This window comes from Candoia aspera, chromosome 3, assembly GCF_035149785.1.
Source record: "Candoia aspera isolate rCanAsp1 chromosome 3, rCanAsp1.hap2, whole genome shotgun sequence".
Taxonomy (NCBI): Eukaryota; Metazoa; Chordata; class Lepidosauria; order Squamata; family Boidae; genus Candoia; species Candoia aspera.
Genome location: NC_086155.1, coordinates 187401682 through 187424224, shown reverse-complemented (window position 1 = coordinate 187424224; position 22543 = coordinate 187401682). Strand labels below are relative to the sequence as shown.

Sequence of the window (22543 nt, the reverse complement as noted above, 5' to 3'; positions counted from 1 at the left end):
CTTTATGCTGCAACACTCAGAATTTAAAACCAAACCAAACCACTAACCTGTGTGCCTTGGTTATTAATGTCCACAAAATCACTCCATTCATTTGCTAATTCCTCCGATGATATAACTTTCAAAAGAATGCTAGGGACCAGTTCTCTCGTTTTGCAATCTGGGTAGCTGGAAATTTGATGATAAAGCTCATGGTGCACTGAACTTTCAGCTGGAACATGCTTGCAATAAACAGCAAACTTTGGTGTGTCTGGAATTTAAGGAAATATCAAACAGACGTTTTAAAGAATAATGTCTGAATTTATGGCGCAATTACATAATATCTCAATATGCACATGCAAGCCTAGCCTGTAATGAACTCTGTCTGACAGATTATCAGCACATACCATTTTCTTGTTTGTTTATTTTATGGATCGCCCTTTCATTTCCTTGCCCACGCATTCTAATGTTTGGCTTAAATATGTTTCATTTTGAATAAATGTACGGAAACAGTTGAGGGAAAACAAGCCTCTTCATTAAAAGGCTTAAACATTATGCTGTAGCAATAAAAATGACATACCTTTGATGTTCTCTTTCAAAAGCAGTGAGACAGGACACCTGTTGTGGATAATTATGCGAGGACTAGGATCTTCTTGTAGAGTTAAGTAAGTCACCCCAAGATGTTCCTGGTAAGTCAGAGCTATAGCTCTAAACAAAGATTGTAACATTACATACTTCTTTAAGAAAAGTTCTTCTGCAGTTAAAAACTTTGTATCCTCATAGTAAGATATTAAAGAATAAATATTTGAAGGTTTTCTATCTAAAATCCCAAATCTTCCTATCTTAAAAAAATGTAACGTTACACTTATGAAGAACTTAACAAAGAAAAACAAGAAGGGGAAGTTATAATACAAAAGGATTTCATGTGAGAAAATATAATCGTATGTACAAGATTTCCCCTAAAGGTACCCTTCATTTAAAAGGGTAATTCTATAGCATTAATAACACTACTCCAAAGAATTCTCCAGCACCAAACACCACTTATACAAAATAAATGCAGAATAGTAATGAAAAGCAACATGCTCAATCAACATATTCATCGGCATAATGAATGACAGGGATATGAGAATATGAATGAAATCAGATTCTTACAATTTATGTATATATAAATAAACTATTAATCAAACTGAATTAGCATGTTAATAACAGCCATTAATTTAAAACTTTCATTCATATATTTTTGCAACAATAGCAAATAAAGCAAATTGATTGGTTATATGATACCAAGTACCTCACATAGTTGCTCAAGAAATGTTTTATCAGACATTTCTTTCAGCAAAGTGTCTAAACATCTTTTCTTTGGACTAGCACACAAGTAACAAAATGTGTTTAGTGCATTATTCATTTATTTATTCAATATATATAGCCGCCCATCTCAAACCAGTGACTCTGGGTGGCTAACAATAATAGAACAATAAAAACAGTAATAAAAAATTAAATATAAAAATAAATACAGCTGAGACATCTTAAAAACCATTGGTGTTAGCACAACCATGAAACGGGCCCCTTTACACACTCGGGGCCCCAGGCCCAGGCACAAAGCCAGGTCTTCAAGGCCTTCTGAAAAGCTAAAAGGGTTGGGGCCATCCTAATCTCAAGAGGAAGGAAGTTCCAGAAGGCAGGTGCCACAGCAGAAAAAGCGTGTCTCCTGGTCCCCGCTGGCTGACATTCCTTGGCTAATGGGACCCGGAGCATGCCCATCCTGCTGGACCGGATTGGACGGGTAGAAACAACTGGGAAAAGACGGTCCCTAAACACACCAGCAACCAATGCAGCTCCTGAAGCAGTGGTGTTACATATTTTCAGTTTATAGCACCCACATATACAAAGTAATTGAAATATGGGATTATTGGCATATGTCTCATCCAGATTAAAAAATCAAAAAATATAAGGTTTTGTTCAACCCCAAATCATTTGTTTTGGAATTAACTTAAGTGTGTACTCTTACACTTTTAGCAATGGTCCTATTTACTGTTTGTTGAATATTTCCCAAATATTTATTAGAATGCTGTGAATATAGTGAACATCTGATTTTAAGTACTGAATAGTTTTAAAAAGTTCTAATGAAAGAAAACTTGGGCACTAATTTTGAACTTGAATTAAACCAACTATTTTTTCTATTCTAAATAGCGTTTGACCTAATATTGATCAAGAATATCACTATTAAAAATACAATGGCCTTATTCACTGTCATAGAAATTGATAATATTCTTCAACTTGCAAGACTAGTTATACTAGCAAAACAAATTTTAAAAAAATATTTAGAATGCCCCTTGAACCAAATTCTCATGGCATGCTAAAATCTTCTGAAATATTTTCAATGCTGGAAGAACCAGCTATATTCTCTGTATGGTTTCCATGAAGAAAGTCCAAGGTTACTCTGGAAAACCAGGCAGTGTTGATGAAAATGACCTGATTCAATACTAGCAGTTTCCTTAGTTTAATGGCCAGTTGTTTGAAACAAATATCCAAATATTTGTAAGATGAAATTAGTAGACTAGAACAATTATCCAAGATCCTTTTATATAACTGGGGTCATTAAAAAAAAGATCTACAAATCTTTATCCAGAAAATAATAACATACCACACACGCACACACAAAAATGAAAATCTTGTGTTGTTCAGTATGCAGCTGGGAAAAAAAGAAGATAATTCGTCTACTATATTATTTAAGGAGAAATGAGCAAATAACTGAGCTCTCATGTATATTGAGCATCTATGTCTGTCTATACAGGATTTTTATTGTAAAGTAGAGAATAAACCTAGAATAGGTAGATAAAAAATGTATCAGTTTGAAGCCAGGAATCTTTACTTTTTTAGAACTCTGCAATTGTGTCCTGCTGATGTCTGTCAGGATTACTGTGTTTTGTCAGCAACTTTTCTTCTAAGGCCTATTTTGGAATCTCTTGAAGCTCAGCCACACTATTCATAAATCATCCAGAAAAGTCACTGTTGAGTGATTGAAATGATATAAGGTATTCCCCTCCTCAGTGCTTAGGGATTGAAACTCATTGTCTTCAAAGCATCTCCCACATAGCTCATTCTAAGGGCAATACCATATGGTTGATTCTGATCTTACTTAACTTTATATAGCTTCTTATTTATATCTACAGCATATTCTAAGAACAAAATCAGTTTTGGAACAGGAAATGGAAATCAAGTTTTCTAATCAGCAATGGAATTTTTACTGTAAGGAGTGGCTTATTTTCAAAGGAGAATGCAACTTTGGATATAGGCTGCCTTTAAAACTTGGACATTTTCCTTCTATATTCTCCGGATCATCATTTCCTTCATTAATTTTCTTCCCTGTTCTTGTAATTTGCTCTTCTTTGAAATAATTGTGTGATTTTAAGTAGCTAGCTTTCTTCTCAAACTGCTGCACTGAGAGAGATCTACCTCGTCCAGTGGAAGAGGCCAGATTATGAAAATTTCATTATTCACAAAATACCTAAACCTTCGAGAACAAAATCATTTGCATCATTGACAGCTGTCATATATAAGGAATCAAAAGCATAAATATGGAAGAAACAAAAGAAGGCTTTTTTTTCATGTAACAAGTACATTACTACATTTCCCAACCATTCAAATAACAATTCCTCCATTCTTACTGTTAGTATTTGCATCTCCTATGTGATATGAGGCTGCACATATCATAGGAATATATAGTTTCTCAACTGAACTTGCACCTAATTCCAATTGGCCTGCACCAAAAGGCTCTATAGTGCTTTCTTAAGTTACTAAGGCTCTGACTTGAGTGAATCTCTGAAGAAAGTTAATTTCATAACTGAACAGTAGTAATCAAGAATACTACTCATTTTTGGAATATGGCGTTCTGATGGAAGTGTCAAGTTTCTATAGTTTCAGAAGGATTTGTTATTTTATGGGAACACAGGATAAAAACTTTATGTACTTATTTATTTAATCTGTATGCTGCCCAATTCCTAAAAACTTGTAGGAAGAGAGATGTGTTATGTCCATCGTGGCAAAGAATCAGGAGGTGTCTGGTAGCATCTTTTCCAACTAACACATTTTATTAAAAGGTATAAGCTTTCAGGAGCAGCAGTGCACTTCATCAGGTACACAGAAATCCTTAAATCAGTCTATTCACTCTCTGCATCTGGCGAAGTGAGTTGCAAAAGGAGAAAACATTCTATTCTTCCATATATTTTGCTTTCTTTTTTAATGGATCCATTGGTACCTTATGGCCCTTTCTGAACCTGGCTTAAGTATTAATTCCTTATGTAAAAATGTAGTGTTATGAATTCTAATGACAGTTTTAAATGTTATGGGCCATATAGATTACTGAGGTCTTATATTTTAGTTGTGATAGTAATCTGGGTTGTAGTGCATTTTTGTATCAATTTCTCGACACAGTATTTTATTGGGCCTAGTTAGAGGCACAGAAAAATAACATTACTACTACTGCTGCTGCTGCTGCTGCTGCTACTACTTTCCTCTGTGGTCTTTATGTAACCATGAAACAGCTTTTGTAACTGCTGCAAGGAACTAAAGTGACTGTCTTTGAGCTACATCATAGACAATGGTGGTGACAAGGGAGCCTGTCAAAAGCTGAGCTACAGTACATGACATCCCAAGAGGACGTTGCACAGGTGTAGGAAACCTACATGTGTAACCACAAAGAAGAACATTCTTGTTTTACAGAATCATGGTATTGTCTGGCTCACATTAACTGTGCCAGAAAAGATCTGTCCAGTGAGATATTATACATTTCTTTTCTTTTTTTCCCTTTACTTTTCTTATTGGAAACACACAGTGAACACATACTGTAAGAAAAAAAAAATCTTTACTTTCTCTGCTACTGAATAACAGACAGCTTATGAAGAGGGTTATAAAAAAAGTACAACTGAATTTCTTGTGACTCAATCTAAATATCCATTATTTATTAATGAATCTACAATATCAAACACTATTTCCACTTAAATGAAAGCTTCATTCACACACAGTCTACATACCTGGTGCAGAATCCATTTTCATCTCTACTGCCAATAGGTACAGCTATGCTCTGCCTTGGGAATTCCTGTCTAATGACAGCTGGTAAACTCCAGCATGGCGTGTCGGGACCATTTGTGTTGTGTTTGAAGCTAAGCAACATATACTTCTGAATGGGAAGCTCCTCAGAAACGGATTGGCTAATGTCAGACATCAAGTCCCAGTAAAGCACAGAACAAGCTTTGGCAGCATCTGACTCTGTAGCAGAACAAACACTGAATATTCTGCTGTCTGGAGCTGATAAAAACTAGGAAACAAGAGGACAAGAAAAAATAAATAAAAGAAGGAACAGAATACCTAACTGTTATTTGCCAGAATATTTGACACATTGATATTGTAAAGTTCTGAAGAATTTGCCATTCCATGTATGATGAAGTCTTTGTCCTGGTCTGTCAATGCTCAGATTTCATTCTTCCAAGGAATGGGAGAACTTGAGAGGGAGAACAGAGCAATATACAACTTTCAGCAGCTCACACAATTATTTCACTGAAAAATATTACCTTGAATGAAATTGGAAGACATACACCTTTCTTAGTAAAAGAAAGAACCAACATGTTCTGTACAACGGTATACTAGCAGATGCCTCAATTTCAATAAAAAATCAATACAAGTCATATAAAGTGCATTCAGGACTGCCACAAGCTTCACGTTACTTGTTTGGTTCCTGAGGAAGGGATTTATGGAAGTGTGGCATTCTGCAGCTTTAAATTTATTTTATTCACATGTTTTGTATACAGAGCTTGGGAAATGCTTATAAACCAACAGAGTTAAGTTTAGATACTGTAAACAGTTTCAGGCTGTCAGCAGATGCACCCACCTTATATGAAAATGCTATACCATAATTCTTAGAACTGTTCAATAGTTATTCCAGACTGTGCTGCTCCTGTTGCAGCAGCCTTAAGCTTCTAAAGACAGGCAGGCAGAACTAATACTATGAACTATTAAGACTTATACAACAATCGTTTTTCATTTCCATGACTGACTGTACTGTGGCATCTACCTTTTAACTGGAATAACCTAAAATGGCCATTATTTCTTATTCCTTATCCATTGTTTTCTCTTCAGTAAGAAAAATATTACTTCGGACTCAGATTCCTCCTGCTGTAAAGCTTAGAGAAGCTTACCCCCAAAGCAGTTTGTATGTATATTAAAGAAATGTATGTAATCAAAGTTGTACCTCTTCCCTGAGCTGGGACTTCATAACAGAGAGCAGCGGCCTACAACTGATTTGGTAGGGGGTGTTATTGACAAGTACACTCTTGTCTTCAATCTGCAGGATCTGAATACCACGCCGAACAATGGAAGAAATGCAGAACTGACACAACTGCAGAATAATGTAACAGAAGGTTAAGCATATACAATTAATGATTTGTCTTCAGACTACGAAAAAAAATAGAAAAACACATTGTCCTGGAGAAAGATAAATAAAACTCTGCCCATTACCACCTTATTCCAACCCAGAGAGGATGGGAAAATCCATTTCTTCCTAAGCCTAATAATTGCGCCGTTTCTTAAGGCATTCCCTTCGTTCAGTGCAGAGAAACAGACATGGGAGGCCCCCTGACTGGAAGTTCTCCATCTCTGTGGTACAGATGACTTAACTGACAGTTCTCCATTTCTTCACGACCTTCCACCATCTTATTTATTGCACTTAAGCAGGAACATCTTTGCTTAGCCACAACAGGAAAAAAAAACAATAGCCCTCAGAACCATTCTTTGGGCCCTTTGCTCCTGCCTCTTCCTGCACAAACTAATGATAAAAGGTTGTAGCTTTTGATATTATCCTGTTTGACAGGTCAGTTGAGAAATGGGATCTGGTTCTCAGACAGAATTTAGTTCTCCATTCCTGGCTATACTAAATAGCAAAGCTGGAATCCAAATTGTTTTCTTCTGAGTAATAAGCACAAGAGCAACAGTAATGGCTTCCAGTCAAGTAGAAATCCCTTCTAGGGAAGATCAGCAATTAATTTACTTTGAAAGACCAATCTAGCATAGCAACCCAGTGACTATTTGGAATATCTTTAGTTAGTTATTTTTGAATGAGATAAGTATTTTTTAAAATATTTATGCATTTTTTTGTTTATTGCTTTTAAAGATTAGGATATAATGCTAGTAGTACTAACCTTCTGATGACCTGGGAAGGCTCCAAGTCTGATCTCTGCTTCAACAAACCCTTCTTCATCCAGTGTTACCACCTCCTCATTGTCACCATCCTTCCATTTTGGTGATGTCATGTTGTGAACTAGCTTAATGGCAACTGACTTGTGTACAGTATTACTGTTTGCCCAATATATTCCAATTTGAAAAGCTTCCTGAAATAGAAATATTTGATTACCCTCAACAGTTCCATTTCTCAATAGTTCCATTTGATATTTAGGCAGAGGGAGTTTCCACATTTATATCTTCCTGAACAAACACTGGAACATCTTTTACAGGACAGTCCTTCAGATACCTGAAGATAGATATTGTGTTTCCCTACAGTCTTGTCTTCACTAGGCTAAGCATACCCAACTCCTCCAGCCATTCCTCATTAAGTTCTTATTATAGACCGCTTTTCTTGATTGACCTTCTCTGGATATGATTTACTTTCCTAAAATGCAAATGCAAATTGGAAGCAGTATTTTAGGTATGTTCTAACCAATGCAGAATAGAAAGGAATGAAGATCCCGACACTTAACTTTTGTCCATGTAGCCTGCTGCTCCACTGTTGCCTCATTTTCACCTTCTGATCCACCAAGGCCCCAGATCCTTTTCATTTGTACTGCTGTCCAGTATTTCTCCCTGATACTATATCTGGGCCTTTGCCTTTTTTCTATTTAGATGAAGGACTTTCTATATCCCTATTGACATTCTTCCTGCTGGTTCTGAAACCCACAATGGTATTGCTTTTACCTCTTCATTTGTTCTACCATTCTAATATATAAAGCTTTGTGCAATTACACCTTAGCATGATGTGGGAATTCAGTCTGTTTGTATGTTGTGGGAGAGACACTCAAGTCACTTCCACATCATCCAATTGTACTGCACCCTCTCACCCAGCTAAATGTATGATTCAAGGCTAAGACTAATTTTGTACATCCAAATACTATGGTTTAGAAATTGTAAATAAAGAAAGCATCAGAGGGTCATGCACAAAAAGTTAGGTAGAAGTATTTTAGATCAACAAATCAATCTACCCTACATAGATAATTAGAAATGGTTAAGTTATATTAAAGAGTTTTAACCCAGTTTATTTAAGGGCCCTAAAGGAGTAAATATAAGGATTGTGCACATTTCAGAAATGATTCCACAGAAAAAGACTTTGGAATATGCACAAGTGCAGCACTTCTCTGGTATTAAAAAAAACTTTGCACACTTCTGTGGAAAACAAAAAAGAAAGCAAGAGAAAGAAGAAATTATAATTTTAATGGTTTAAGAGTCACATTAATATTCATGAGTGGATTTATTAAAGGCTAACAAAGACACCTGAAAAAGTTGAGCTATTTTGAGGAAAAACAGGGATTGTGTGAAGTTTGAAACAATTCCAAAACATTTTCAAAGCATGCACTGTCCTAGCCAGCGTATTATCCTTGTTTCTCAACTTAAAAACTCCTATAAAAGTTCCTCACACTTCAAATAATGGAAGCTGTCGCTGATCTTAGGAAGAGACCTCTCACTGTTTGTCCTGCATTAGGAATAGAATTAGGTGGGCCAATTTTCAGCTGGAGAGTGGGCAGAAGAATGCCTGCCGCTTGTTACTAATGTGGTTCTCTACTTGTGTAGCTACTGACAAAAGCAAGATGCATTGTGCCCTATGTCATGGCTCAGAAGACCTTGTGAACTCTGATTTGACATGTCCCACCCACATGAAATAAAAAGGAAGCTTTTTCAAGAAAATAACACATATAGATTTAAATGGAAAACCTGCCTGGAAGTTGGGTGGTATCATTGTTTTCCCGGTAGGAATCTGCAGAACAATCTTTTCACCTTCAAATACCCAAAGATCCCACTTGGACTGATTGATCAGCAGAGCCCATGGCAGGAGTTCTATCAGCAGGGTTTTCACACATGGCTTCCACACCGACAGCTTCACGCGCATTGGGCTGTCCCACTGAGTGAGCTGTTCACTGCTGTTCCAAGTAACGCATCAAAGGTGAGATAAAAGAAAATGGTTTATTCATTGGTAAGATTTGCCGTTTATCATCCTAGCCATTCATAAAGCTTTTGTTACACTGTAATGCTCCTGGTAACAGATATGATTCTGCAAGATAATCAGGGCAAATCTGTCCCTGATTTAGGTTCTCTCCTTTCGTTGAAATAGGGCTTTATTCAAGGATCAAAGGCAACTGAAATTTTTAAGTAATTGAATTAGAAGTATTTTTCTAGGCAACACCTGGCAAAGAGACTCTTTGCCAGCTTCTTACTCTTGAAATAGTACATATGCTTTCTGCAAATATGATTGCCATTTTTTAAAATAAATATTAACTCTCATCCCCCTCCTACCCCTATCTTGCCATGTGAAAAATTACCCTCTGCCCTGGAATGCATTTTAGATGGGAAGTTACAAAAGGAAAAGATTAGTGTCTCCTATTTAGGAGGGAAATGCTTAATAGATACTGAAAATTATATGAGCTCAAGTAAATCCTCTTGATATTCCAGCTACAGATCCTTCAGGAGCTGAATACATTTACACAGAGCCTAATGGCAAATCTCCTATCCTCATTTACTTATTTTTTAAAAGGAAGAGCTGGCTGCAGCTACCTAACTCTCCTGGTTGTCTCTCTGAAAACTATAGGACTTAAGGAAGTATGCAGGTCGGGCTGAGATTAGCAGCAGACATCCTTAGGTTGCTGCTGGGTCACTTGCAATCTACCAGTCCACCAGTGATACCCACCCTGTCCCACCTTTTTCAATGTCCCCCCACATTTAGGATACACACCAAGTGTGTCTGTCAAAATGGTCAAGATGGGGTTGCGGCATCACCATCCTCACTGCCCCTTTGTACCTCTGAGTTACACTGGAGCACATACAAAAATGAAGGGCTTTGAGCGCAATGGCACAACTGACATCTTGCCTGTTTTGACCTCCCCCAGGCACTGATGATGACAGAGCATTGCTCTGTGCACTGCGTGAAAGGACAGGCAGCCTCAATCATCTCACATTGTTCAGAGCATCTGCCAGATGGCTGAACTGAGCTGCCATTTTCTTCTTTTGCTTATTAAACATTTTAAAAATAAACAAACATAAATAACAGCTCAAACTAAGCCAAAGGTCTATCTAGATAAATGCAAGTTTACAAGCAGTTTTTGTCTGTCTTCAGCTTATTCTGTACTTCTCCTGATATGTAGAATTTTTGATATATTCATTCATGGTTCTGGTTGTTATTACTACATTTACACAATTGTAACTGATAAATTGATACCAAAGTAACCTATACTATTATTTGCTGAATTAGGATGTGGAACAAATCTGCTGGTACTAATACTGCACTCTGTTTCTGGACTATTCTGCCCTTAGACCATAAGACTAACTTTCTTAGAATTAAATTATATATTTAATGTCTTTTTTGAACAATAGCAATTACTTTTTTTTTTGGCAAAAGACAATAGTCTGGATCATGAGTGAAAGAGACATTCTAGTGCAGGGTTTCTTGACCAGGGTTCCGCAAGAGGTTTCTAGGGGTTCCCTGGGAGATCACGATTTATTTAAAAAATTATTTCAAATTTAGGAAACTTCACATTAAAGAGGTAAGTTTCATTCTTTATTTTTAGTTTAAGAACATCGTTAATGCATATCTACAGGCCTACACATGAAATGAATATAATAATTTTGTAACTTCTGCCCTATATTTGAGCCTGAATGTGCAGGGGTTCCCCGAGGCCTGAAAAATATTTCAAGGGTTCCTCCAGGGTCAAAAGGTTGAGAAAGACTGTTCTAATATTTTGGAAAGGGGCCTTTCTCAACTCTGTCCTGGACAGGCCAGTAAGAGAGAATGGGACATTTCACATCCAAGGCATATTGGATCTTATACTTATTTTTATCTTCTATTTATATTTGGCAGTTTGCATTTGCATTTTTGTATGTTCACAGTTTTAATGTTAGTTTTATTGTAAACCACCCAGGGTCCCTCTTTTCGGAGGACATGGGCGGTGATAAAATTTGAAAATAAATGAATGAATGAATGAATAAATAAATAAATATCCTTCCCCTTCCCTTCTTTAGGAAAGAAAACTAACCTAAAATTTATAAATTCCTTAAACATGAGTTATTTGAAGATCATGTATCATTTACAAAGACATTCTGCCATCACAAGTAGAATATCTCCAAAGGGAAATAGTTAAAAGGCATAATACCTGGCAAAATCCTTCTTTGTATAAGGCCAGACAGATTGAGGGGAGATGCTGTACCCATAGAAATCATTGAGAATTTCATATAAGGTGCCACTTGTATTCGATTTGGTGGCTATCTGTTTAATAAGTGCTGTTGAGATAGGGACTGCACATTCAGATGGATTATCTTCTTCCCTGCCATACAGATTAAAAAATACAAAAGGTGTGGTATTCATTGCATGAATTCATTAAGAAAGCAATTGGCAAACTTTTGGCAGCTATCTGACTTCAAAAGGATTTTTCCAAGCATGCAAATCCCAAGTGTCCTCATTAGCAAATTTATTAAGATAAAAATAGTAATATCTTTATTATGTTCACTGATGCAACACTTTATTCAATGTCTGCAAAAAGATTACAAGACTCAAATGCATAGCCATTTTCTAGATAATTAATTGAAATAAATAAAATGGTTCAAACTATAAAACATAAATATAAATAGTATAATACTAGAAAAATATTAATATTTAAAATTAATTGACTAAATATAAAACTATGTTGTGAATAAAATATTAAAATACTAGATTTTGGGGAGGAGACCATATTTTGAAGTCTACAGCTGTGGATTGTTTATCCAATGGTTGCTGTTTATCCAATGGTTGCTTACCAGTCTAAAACCCAACTCTTAGATTGCTGTCTAAGCTCTAAGCAGCTGTTTCCAATTTGGGGTGATCTACAAGGTTCCTGCAGGTGATCTGTGCTTCAGGCTCCAAAATAAAATAAGACTATTTTTTTTCAAAATGATGGCCATGAAATTGCCAAATCTTACTGTATTTTGAGTTGGAGCCTGAAATCTCATAGGACTTTGGTGAGAACATTGACATTTGATGAGATCTGATGATCTGTGTAAAATTCTGGACATATACTGTATATACTTCTATATTAATTAATTTTTATTTAATTTTGGAGTCCTGTGGGTGCCAGCTGAGAGAGTGGCCCCCGGATTATATTAGGGTCTGCTAAGTTTCCAATAACCATGTGGTGATCCACATAAAGCAAGAGGTTGGGAACTACTGCTCCAAATTTCCATTACCCATCTGAAATAGGGTCAATACTGACGGAGTTTTGTAGGGACACAAAAGCTACTTTGAAATCTAACTACTTTGAAATCTAACATATTTAGGAAAAACAAAAATTTATACCTGGCTTGGAAGGTTAAGTGATGGGTTAGGTCCGGTTCTATATTTTGCAATGATTTTTCTTGTCCTTTTCCAGGAATTGCTTGCATTTCACTCAGACCTAGGTTTCTTTTCTCTAAATGTATGATGATGGGATCTGGAAGATGGCTCCTTATGATAAAAAGAGGGCTGAAAACAATCTACAAAGGTAAAAGAACAGAGCAATATTGGATGCAGTGTTCCAGCTCAGCATTCCAGCTATAACAAACTGTCAATAAATCTCTTTTGAGGGTCAGACTGACCGTATTCAGAACATAAAGAGCAAGATCAATTTGCACAATGGGAAAGGTACTCACAATTCGTTGCTGGACTTGTGACTGGGCCTCTAACATCAAAACCATGCACCATACATAAATAATAGAACTGTTTGATGATGGCACCTGCAGTGAAGGAAGATATATTTATAGAGGTTAATGTAGCCTCATAGAAGTAAACAATCACAACCAAACAGACTGCAGAGTGCTAAGACCATTTTCAGCAGATATATTCTACTTCTGCATGTTATTCTAAAGAATGCCTGTTTAGAGCCCAACTGACACTACAGAATTAGAAGTGGCCATTTAGGCCATCAACTGCAACCCCTTCCTCAGAGCAGGAATCGAAATTAAAGCATCTGTGGCTGATAGCTCTCTAGCCTTGGCTCCAACACGTCTACTAAAAGGGAGTTACCAACTTTCTGAGTAATAAATTCCATCAGCAGACTTCTCTTGCTGTTAAAACGCAATGTGAATAGGCCTTCCTGAAACTTAATTCCTAGTGTTCTCTCTGGAACAATAAAGCCCAGGGTTTACATCCTTTTAGGTATTTGAAGAGTGTTATTATCTCACTCACCACCCCTTCTCAAGGCTAAACATTCCCAACTTTTTCACTCTCTCTTCATAGGTCTTAATTTTTTGTCATGATCATCCTCATTACTTTCCCCTGAATCTTTCATAGCTTCTTGGAATCTTTCTTACAGTATGGTGCCCAGAATGGGATACAATATGTAACATTTATCATCTCTGGTACTGGATGGGGTTCCACTACCCCAAACAGACCCAGTATGCAATTTGGGGGTTCTTCTGGACTCGCAACTCCTGCTTGAAGACCAAGTAGCAGTCATGGCCAGAAGGGCCTTTGCGCAGCTTCATGTTGTGTGCCAGTTGTGCCCATTCCTAGATCGGGAGGCCCTGCTCACAGTCACTCATGCCCTAGTCACCTCCCAGATGGTCTACTGTAATGTGCTTTACATGGGGCTGCCCTTGAAGGGTATCTGGAAGCTTCAGCTGGTGCAAAATGTGGTGGCATGGGCAGTTATGTGTGCTTCAAGAACTGCACATGTTAAACCTCTGCTTCATGAGCTGCACTGGTTACCAGTTTTCTTCCAGGTCCAATTCAAGGTGCTGGTTTTGACCTTTAAAGCCCTACATGGCATGGGACTAGGTTATCTGATGGACCGCCTTTCCCCAATGACATCTACTCATCCCATCAGGTCTGTCAGGGCAGGCATGTTGTGAGTCCCATCAGCTAGGGAGTTTTGTCTGATGGGTCCTGGGAGGAAAGCCTTTCCTGCCATAGCTAGCACCCTGTGGAACATCACTCCCCCAGGCTGGTCTCAACCCTGTTGGCCTTCCAAAGGCCCTCAAAACATGGTTTTGTCAACAAGTTTGGGGACTTATGGTAGAGTGAAGCCTGTTGGATGGTTATGTGATCGTTAACTGATGCACTCTATATATGCCGGCTGCCATTTTGTTTTTTACTTTGTTTTTTATTTAAATTTAAATTGCAGTTTTATTGATTTTTATATATTTTACTTTTATTTATTTTGTTTTGTTATATATGCTGCCTAGAGTCACTATGTGAGATGGGTGGCTATACAAATATGATAGATAAATAAATAAATAATAAGATGGGGTCTGACCAGTGCAGAACAAAAACTTTTCTTGATTTGCAAACTATACTACTGTTGATACTATCTTAAATTGCATTTATCTTTTTTCCCCCCAGTCACAACACACTGACAACTCATATTCAATTTGTAATCAATTACTAGTCAAATGCCTTTTCTATTACTAAGCCAAATATTTCCCATTCCCAGATATTTGATTTCTGTTTCCTATCCAAATAAAGTTTTATTTGTCTCTGTTAAAATCGTTCATTTTTGTCAGCTCATTTCTCTAGCTTAAAAATGGTTTAAATTTTATTTCTGTCTTTTAGGGTATTAGCCATCCCACCCAATTTTGTTTCTTGAAAATTTGATAAACATTCCTTCATCTCTTTATCTAAGTCACTAATAAAAATGTTGAAGCAGACTGAACCTTGCGGCACATCAAATAATAACTCATTCCCACTGGATAAGGAATTGCTGATGAACTTTCCTTGATTAAAATGTTTAAGCTCCTTATGTATCCACTTAATTGTCATGACATTCAATACACATCTAGCTACCTTGCTAATAAGAATGCTGTGTGGTACTTTTTCAAATACTTCGTTGAAATCATAATATATGATGTCTATACATTACCACAATATACTAAGAAGTTATCCTATCAAAAATATAGATGTTAGGCTTTGCAAGATTTGTTCTTGACAGTCGATGCTCCACATTGTTTTCAAAGTCCTTAAAGATTTATTACCTGCACTAGAATCTTTCCAGGTATCAATGTCAGAACTGGATTAATTTGTAATTCCTTCCATTCTCTCCTTTCCCCTTTTTGAACATAGGGGTAGCACTTGATGATCTTTTTAAATACAGGAATAGCATAATTCTTCCAATTATGTGGCACTTTAATAGTTCTTCAGGATTTCTCAAAGAGAATACATAAAAGTTTTGCCAGCTATCATCAAGTTCCTTCAGTACTCTAGGGTGGAATTCATCTAGCTCTAAGATTTACAATTCACTGAAAGTAGGGTGTTCCTTGACCAAATTTCTGTCAATCTCAAGTTTCAATCTAGCACCTTTAGCTGCTCTTCGCAATTGCCTGGTGGTAATACAACCACTTGTTGGAGACGTCTGAGCAAAAAGAGGAGTTAATTGACTCTCTTTCCTCTGTTGCTGTTAGCATTTTATTATCTTCACTGAGCAGCTGTTACATCAATTATTTTCTCTTTATTTTGAACATACATAAAGTTTTTAATGACAGCTTTCCTGACAGTTCTGGAATACTGTATGTATGTACGTATGTATACATACCACACGCACACGCATGCACGCACACGCATGCACGCACACACACATACACTTCCTTAGTGAATGCCTCTCTTTTGCAGAGCCAAACTGGGTTTTCTTTTGCTATCCCCTATTTTTGTTCAGACTAGAAATGGCACCCACGTACATTATTAGCAACTGAATAGGTTTTAAAAAAAAAAAGCATATATAGGAATTGCCCCATTCGGACTGGGATGCTTATGGGTTGCAGGGGGAGGAAGAAGAAGGGAACATTAACCAGTCTGGATCAGGGTCTACATTCCTACTCTTTCTTTTAAATGAAATTAAGGCAAATTGCTAATTGTGTGTCTGTTATTATCTATTTTTAGCCTTTAGAAAACTATTGTTAAAAGATTCCCTGGAAGATGTTTAACAACTCATCAGGAAGCACCCTAAATTATAGCCTGATCATCCATCTTCCTCTAATTCAGAGGTAGCCTGACTTTTTCAATGCCCTCCCCCCCAAAATTTGCTTCCTTACCTGGATGACTGTGCTGTATTCTGTGAGCTTTGACTCAAGTGACACATCTCTTGACCAATCTTCATTCCCTTTAGCCTTTACACTCAGTTCTGTTAATTCATTATTTTCTAGAACATACGATGGTAGTTTCTGCTTGGGTTCAAGGCAATCATAGTGTTCTTTCACAACAGCCTGTCCATCATGCCCAATGTAATGCTGAACAACTTTCATTTCAATGCTTTCAGAGAGGTAACTACATACAATTTGTCTTCCACAAATAATTATCTAGATTAAAAAAAACATATACAGACAACACAGAAGAATGTTCTATTTGAGTCAGTTCATAGACTGAAAGCTAAAATGCACATTGAACACAAAGATTTTCATTATAGAAAAATGCTCATAGAAAAGAAAGAATGCTCAGATGTAACTACCTTGGCCAGTAAACCAATGTTTACTATACTGAGATCAGGCCTTTTATCTACATGTTCTGATCTGATCTGAATTTTTCTTTTCTGTGTTGAACTTTAAGAAATACATAACAGATTCTTAAATCAGTTTCCCACATTATCTGAATTGGGAATCTATATTTTAAGTACTGATTTAAAATCAGGGTATGTGAATGCAGTTATCAGTGTAAAGAAAAAAAGCACAGACTTGTTTTTACAGTTCAAACCAGAAAACTGACAAGAAAATATTATAAAACTAAATCAGCTTCTCTCCAGGCTGGCAATAGTTACCCATGCCTTAGTTTCACCATGTCTAGAACACTGCAATATGTTCAGCAATGTGCTACCCACGAAGACCACCAATAGGCTTCAAAGGATGCCAGCTGCTACCTGTGACCATATCATACCTTGAAATTCCTGCACTGGTTGGCAGCTGCTTCCAGGTCTGAATGGGTTAGCCTTAATCTTTGAAACCATAAATTGCTTAGGTATTAATATCTGAGAGGCCACTTACCTTGTTATGAATTGTAATTGTTTTTCTAAGAGTACTGTGAGCAGCCTTAATGCTCAGCAGGCACTGAGTCTGCAGGCACTCATGCTTTGCTGCTGTGTTTTACTCTGAAGGAGCTGGTGTTTTCCCTTCACCACACAGTTTAATGTTAGTAATTACTGCATTACATTATATTTTAAACTGGGTCTTGTTTGTTTGTTTTCAGTGTTATTATTTTCTTGCATTGTTACCCGTATTACTGTGAAATTATGATCAGTGCAGGAAATTACTCTAGGTATGAATAGCTAAAAGCCAGAGGGGGGCAGAGTGTTCAAGATTTTCCAAGAGGCAGTATGATGGGTGTATTAGTTCCAATTTATAAAGTGAACTTGCTACAACTGACAGATTTTCTATTGTTTCCTACAATTCTTATTTTCGGACCTAATGCCTCTGTTAGACCTTCCACAGAAGGAGGAAAAGGGTGGCAAGAGAGAGAAAGATGCTTCACGATTACACTTGACCTGAAAGCATTAACGCGTCGGTTGCTATTATGGTATTACCAAGTGTAAGAATGGTTAACAGCATCCTTAGACAATGTGAGGGGAAAAGACTGTCCATGTATTGCATGCAAACCTTCTTTTTACTTACTTGTTTTTGTATTCCGCTGAGCTGCTGGATCTTGATAATAAGTGAGGCTGTCCTTCCCTTATACTGAATAGTTCTGATAAATATTCCTGCATTATCTACACTAAACGGCTCAGACCACCGCCAGTTTCCCCAACCTTCAATACAAATATGTAGCAGCTGAAATGAATAAAAAACAAACAAACCAGAAACAAACAATAAACATGTTAACTGATGACCCATAATAACCAGTTAACCTTATGGCAAGAAACAAATTTTATTGCTGAAAAGGTTCTCATTATGAGAACTGAAAATGTCTATTACCTTTCATTGGAAAAATAAACAAGCCGCATGACCCACGTAATCTAGCATTCGAGGACATCATACGTCTTGATAATCATGTGTTTTATATTCTATAAAGTAAATAAACTTCCAGTTTTGAAAAGAGAATTTCTAAGCATGCTAGCCTATTTTATTAGAGGCTAACTTTTTACATGAGGGAAACGGCCAGCCATATAGTTATTTATGATGATATCCCTCCCTCCAGCCCAAAGAAGGTTACCAAGTTGATGTGCTGTGAATACTAAAAACACAAATAAAAATCAAGGCCTCGAGAAGGAGATAACGACCCCGTTACTCACAGATTGAGGACAATGAATCAAGGCTAATGGACTGAACATTCTGAAATTATGCTTTCCATCCAGTGAAGGATGACACTGACCTTTAAAAAGGAGGCGCAATAGCAAACGGCTAAGATGTTGCAACCCAGTAGCCTGCTAGCAATGTTTGGTCCCTTCAGCACAAAACTGCATGTAAAACAAACATGTCCAATACAGTGGGTGGCGTTTGAATGACAGGAGTAGCGCCTTGACTACTAATGCAAATATACAAGATAGTGGGTACCCTCAGGGAAAAAGTAATTATCTGAAACAACTTTGATATTTAAATATTAGACACCAAATAGAGAAACAGAACTGCTGTGGCTGAAACCAAATACAAGGAATAAGACTTCAGAGAGAAAAAGGTAGACTATTTATGTTAGATAATAACCTTTCCCACCTTGTATAAACAGCTAGCTTATTAACTGAGTATCACCAATTAATCTGCTGTCTGTTTTCAACCTGCAGGCATTCCATTACAAAAAGTTGCCTTAATAATAACTTTGCATCAGAAAAATTATTTGCATCTGGCTCCCCAGGAAAGTTGCAGTTGGCTGCCACTGTGGCTCTGCATTGGGAAGACAATTCGTATTATCTTCACATTTACATCCCAGTTTGGGGCATTGGCTTATGCTATGATTTTTTGGCCACATGTGGGCATCATGTTAAATGGTAGTTTCGTGGCCACATGCAATCATATTAAGCTATTGTGGGATTAACCTGTACCACTGGAAGCATTGGACATGCATGGTCCCTCTTCCCCTTTTACTGCAGCTATGTAGAGATGTTGGTTGCTGTGCAGATTGCATTGATTTCAGACTTTAGAACCTGAGCAAGCTCAAGTAAGCCTCATATTAACCCTGTACAATTAAGTTACTGCTTCTGAATATGTTTCATTTGCTTCCCTCCTCTCAGTACGGGAAAGCGTGGAATTTAGCCAGCCCCTTCCTGATGCCATTAGGTAATATTTGAAAGGTTTTGTATTCATGGCCTGCTCTATAATATTTTAATATAAATTAGGGCTTTTTTGGAGGACTGGGTTTGGCTACTATTTTATTTTTAAATGCTGATGTAGTGTTCCTGTTTTTTTTCCCTACACTATTATCATTTTTTTAAGTTTTATGCTTTATGAGTAAACATAAAGAAACATTCCAAAGCAGTCAACAGAGAGTGCTTCCCAGAAGAAGTTCTGAATTATTACTGATTTCTGCCTGTTCATGCTGAGTCCACTTAGAAGTGAACCATTAAACTGTCTACCACCTATATAACATGGCAATGCCAGAATTTCTAATCATTATTTGAACAAGCCACAGGGACCTAATCTGCACATAAGACTAAGCCATAATGAATGAGCAAAAGAAATAAATTATGGAAGAGTGTTACACATCAGCCTGATAGCTATGTTTGACAGCATCCAGAATTCTGAAGTAACACAGTCCTTTACAAGAGACTTAAAACCAGAATAGATTAAGAAGAAAAGAATGGGGTTTGGTCAGATGACTTCCATTAATTGTAAAAGTTAAAAGAAAACCTAAATGCTAGTGAAAAAGTAGACTGTATGAAACTAGGAGAATTCATGAAATTCAAGAAAAAGGAATTGGCTTTGAAAATGAATTTATCAGTGGACAAGGAAAAATAAATAGCTTGATAAAAAAGACAAAAGTACAGCAAGCAGAATGACAGAAGGCACAAGCAGAGAGGAAGAAAAAAAGATTAATGGTATTATTCCAAACATCTGCTCAATATTGCTGTGATTCTCAACGTCAACAGCCATGAACTTCTTCCTTGCATTAATCCTTTTAACATAAATTGGAAGAGGTAACCCAATTACATCGTATTTTAATAATCAGGAAAAATTGTATAATTCATGTGTTTTCTCTTTAAAAGGGGGTTGTTTGTTTAGCTAGAAATTCGCAGGTAAGAAGTCCAAACCTCCAAACATTAAGATTCATAGTACTACCTCTCTGGTCCTTTGTAGCATTATTCCAGAAGAGTGGGATAATTAATGTAGATAATTCACAGAACATCTTAAACTGCTGTCAGGCTGCCATACACTACATCAGAAAATAACATTTTTAGACTGGATCACCAATTGCTATGCTAGTGCACTGTGAAAAAGTTTTTACTTTTGCTTTGCAGGTAAAAAAAATCAGGTGTAAATATTTATGATCAACTTGCCAAACTGGGAGACAAATTAAGTCACAAACGTTTGACTTGCACCTTATTTTTGGCCTTGGTTATAGAACCCACTACAGTTTACCCCTATTAATTTAATTTGAATTATCTTTGATATTTCTATTCTAAACTACTGTATTTAATTTTGAACAAAATTGTTTATGGACTGCTATTGGGAATCATTTATATCATTAATGAAAGCTAATTTTGCAATCCAGAAAGCATGTGAGTTCTAATGAGAAAGGAACACATAGAGATTCGAAATGCTTCAAAAAAGGAGGCAAACTAATAGCACCAAATTAGGAATCCATGCCATATGTTGCTGTTAAACTAAAAATTCTGGTAGTAGAATGATAAAATAAAGCATGAGAAGAAAAAGGCAATCTTGGATCCACAGAATGGAGAAAATGAATAAAAGAGGTTCAAAGCTAGCAGTAATTTGATTAATACTGTGTTTACAACAAAAAGTATGAGATCCTTGATAAAAGCAATAGATACAGTGATGCTTAAAAGTTTGTGAATCCGTCTGAATTTGGATCATTTTCCGCAATAAATAATGAACAAGTAAAATGTTTTGGACTCATTTGTTTAATTGGGGTTTCTTTATCTAGTTTTAGGACTTGTGTGGAGAACAGATTGCATTTTAGGTCCTACAGTATTTATGCAGAAATATTGAAAATTCAAAATGGTTCACAAACTTTTAAGCACCACTGTAGTATAAATTGCAATAAAACTGAGAGGGAAAAGCATTTAGGACAGCACCTCTTTCCAATAAAACAGCCATACTTAAGAGAATTTTTGCAGAGGTCTGTACACAAAAGTTACTGACTATATCACACAGTTCATACTCTGCTTACTCCAGATGTGTTGGATCTCAATCCCCAAGAATTCCCAGCCAATATGAGTGTTCGATGCAGTGATGCAGAATTCTGGGTGGTACACTCCAATGTATCTCGAGGATATCAGGATAGAAAAGGTTGGCATAATTCATTTTCTTCTTCCAAACAAATGGCACTCTGGCTTACTTGCTCTTCACAGTGTTACAATTTCAAGAGGTCAAGAAGCCATTGTTAAGTTGTACTTTGTAGTTTAAGGCACCAGTTCCCTAAGTGTGAAACTGAGCAGAATCATATACTCAAGAATGGTGTTTCTTAACCTTGGCAAGTTGAAGATGTGTGGACTTCAACTCCCAGAATTCCCTAGCAAGCATGAGGATAACAAGGGAGTTGAAGTCCACATATCTTCAAGTTGCCAAGGTTTAGAAACACTGCTCAAGAGACTTCCAGTGGGGACATGGCAGACTGAACAGCTGTGCCTGCGGGCTCAGTGAGCAGAACTGACAACGCGGCAGTTTTTTCGGGCTCAGGCAGGTTTTTCCTGAAGCCCAGGAGTGTTTTTCTGGAAAAAAGAAAACACCTGGACTCACCCCATCTGTCCTCTGGATGGCTGCTTGCAGCCAGAAGATCACAAACAGCGTTCACGTTTGACTGGTAAGAGTATCTGGGAGGCTGGGACGTCACCATTTCCAAGCCACGTTGTGGCCGTAAAGGGACACTAAGACCGGCCACCCCATTTCTAAATCACCCAATTTATATTTCTTTTAAGTATGTGTACCTTAAGAGAGGCTTTCTACAGCAAGGAGAAGCGGGTTCTCTTGGTGCTTATCATTATTTTTGGGATCAATTTAAAAAACAACAACTTTTTTTTAAAGTTTTGGACTTTGTTTTACATCCAAATATTAAGGAGGATTGAGAGTAAATAATTGTCTCCCTGTTATTATTTTTGTACTAAATTTGAAGGTATTAGCATTTTCCTACATGTTGAATTGGCTGTTTTGAACTTTCAGTTTTCTGCTTCTACTTTCCCTGGGGAACTGTCTACATATCTCACTTTCCCTTCTGTAAACATAT

General features: G+C 36.9%; 1 protein-coding gene across 3 annotated transcripts in view; it reads right to left on the bottom strand.

Annotated features, from left to right (window-relative positions):
• The window catches only part of VPS13B (vacuolar protein sorting 13 homolog B), a 385119-nt gene that overhangs the window by 29254 nt on the left and 333322 nt on the right, over positions 1-22543 (bottom strand). For 2 of the 3 annotated variants that reach the window (XM_063299549.1, XM_063299547.1), the window contains exons 44-54: positions 17824-17979; positions 16258-16521; positions 12886-12969; positions 12554-12729; positions 11379-11549; positions 8950-9155; positions 7170-7354; positions 6224-6370; positions 5010-5293; positions 557-684; positions 48-247 (exon numbers count right to left, since the gene is read on the bottom strand). In XM_063299549.1, coding sequence (XP_063155619.1) covers positions 48-247; positions 557-684; positions 5010-5293; positions 6224-6370; positions 7170-7354; positions 8950-9155; positions 11379-11549; positions 12554-12729; positions 12886-12969; positions 16258-16521; positions 17824-17979 — 2001 coding nt within the window. The remainder of the gene's footprint in view (positions 1-47; positions 248-556; positions 685-5009; positions 5294-6223; positions 6371-7169; positions 7355-8949; positions 9156-11378; positions 11550-12553; positions 12730-12885; positions 12970-16257; positions 16522-17823; positions 17980-22543) is intronic. The other variant, XM_063299548.1, reaches the window with a different exon arrangement.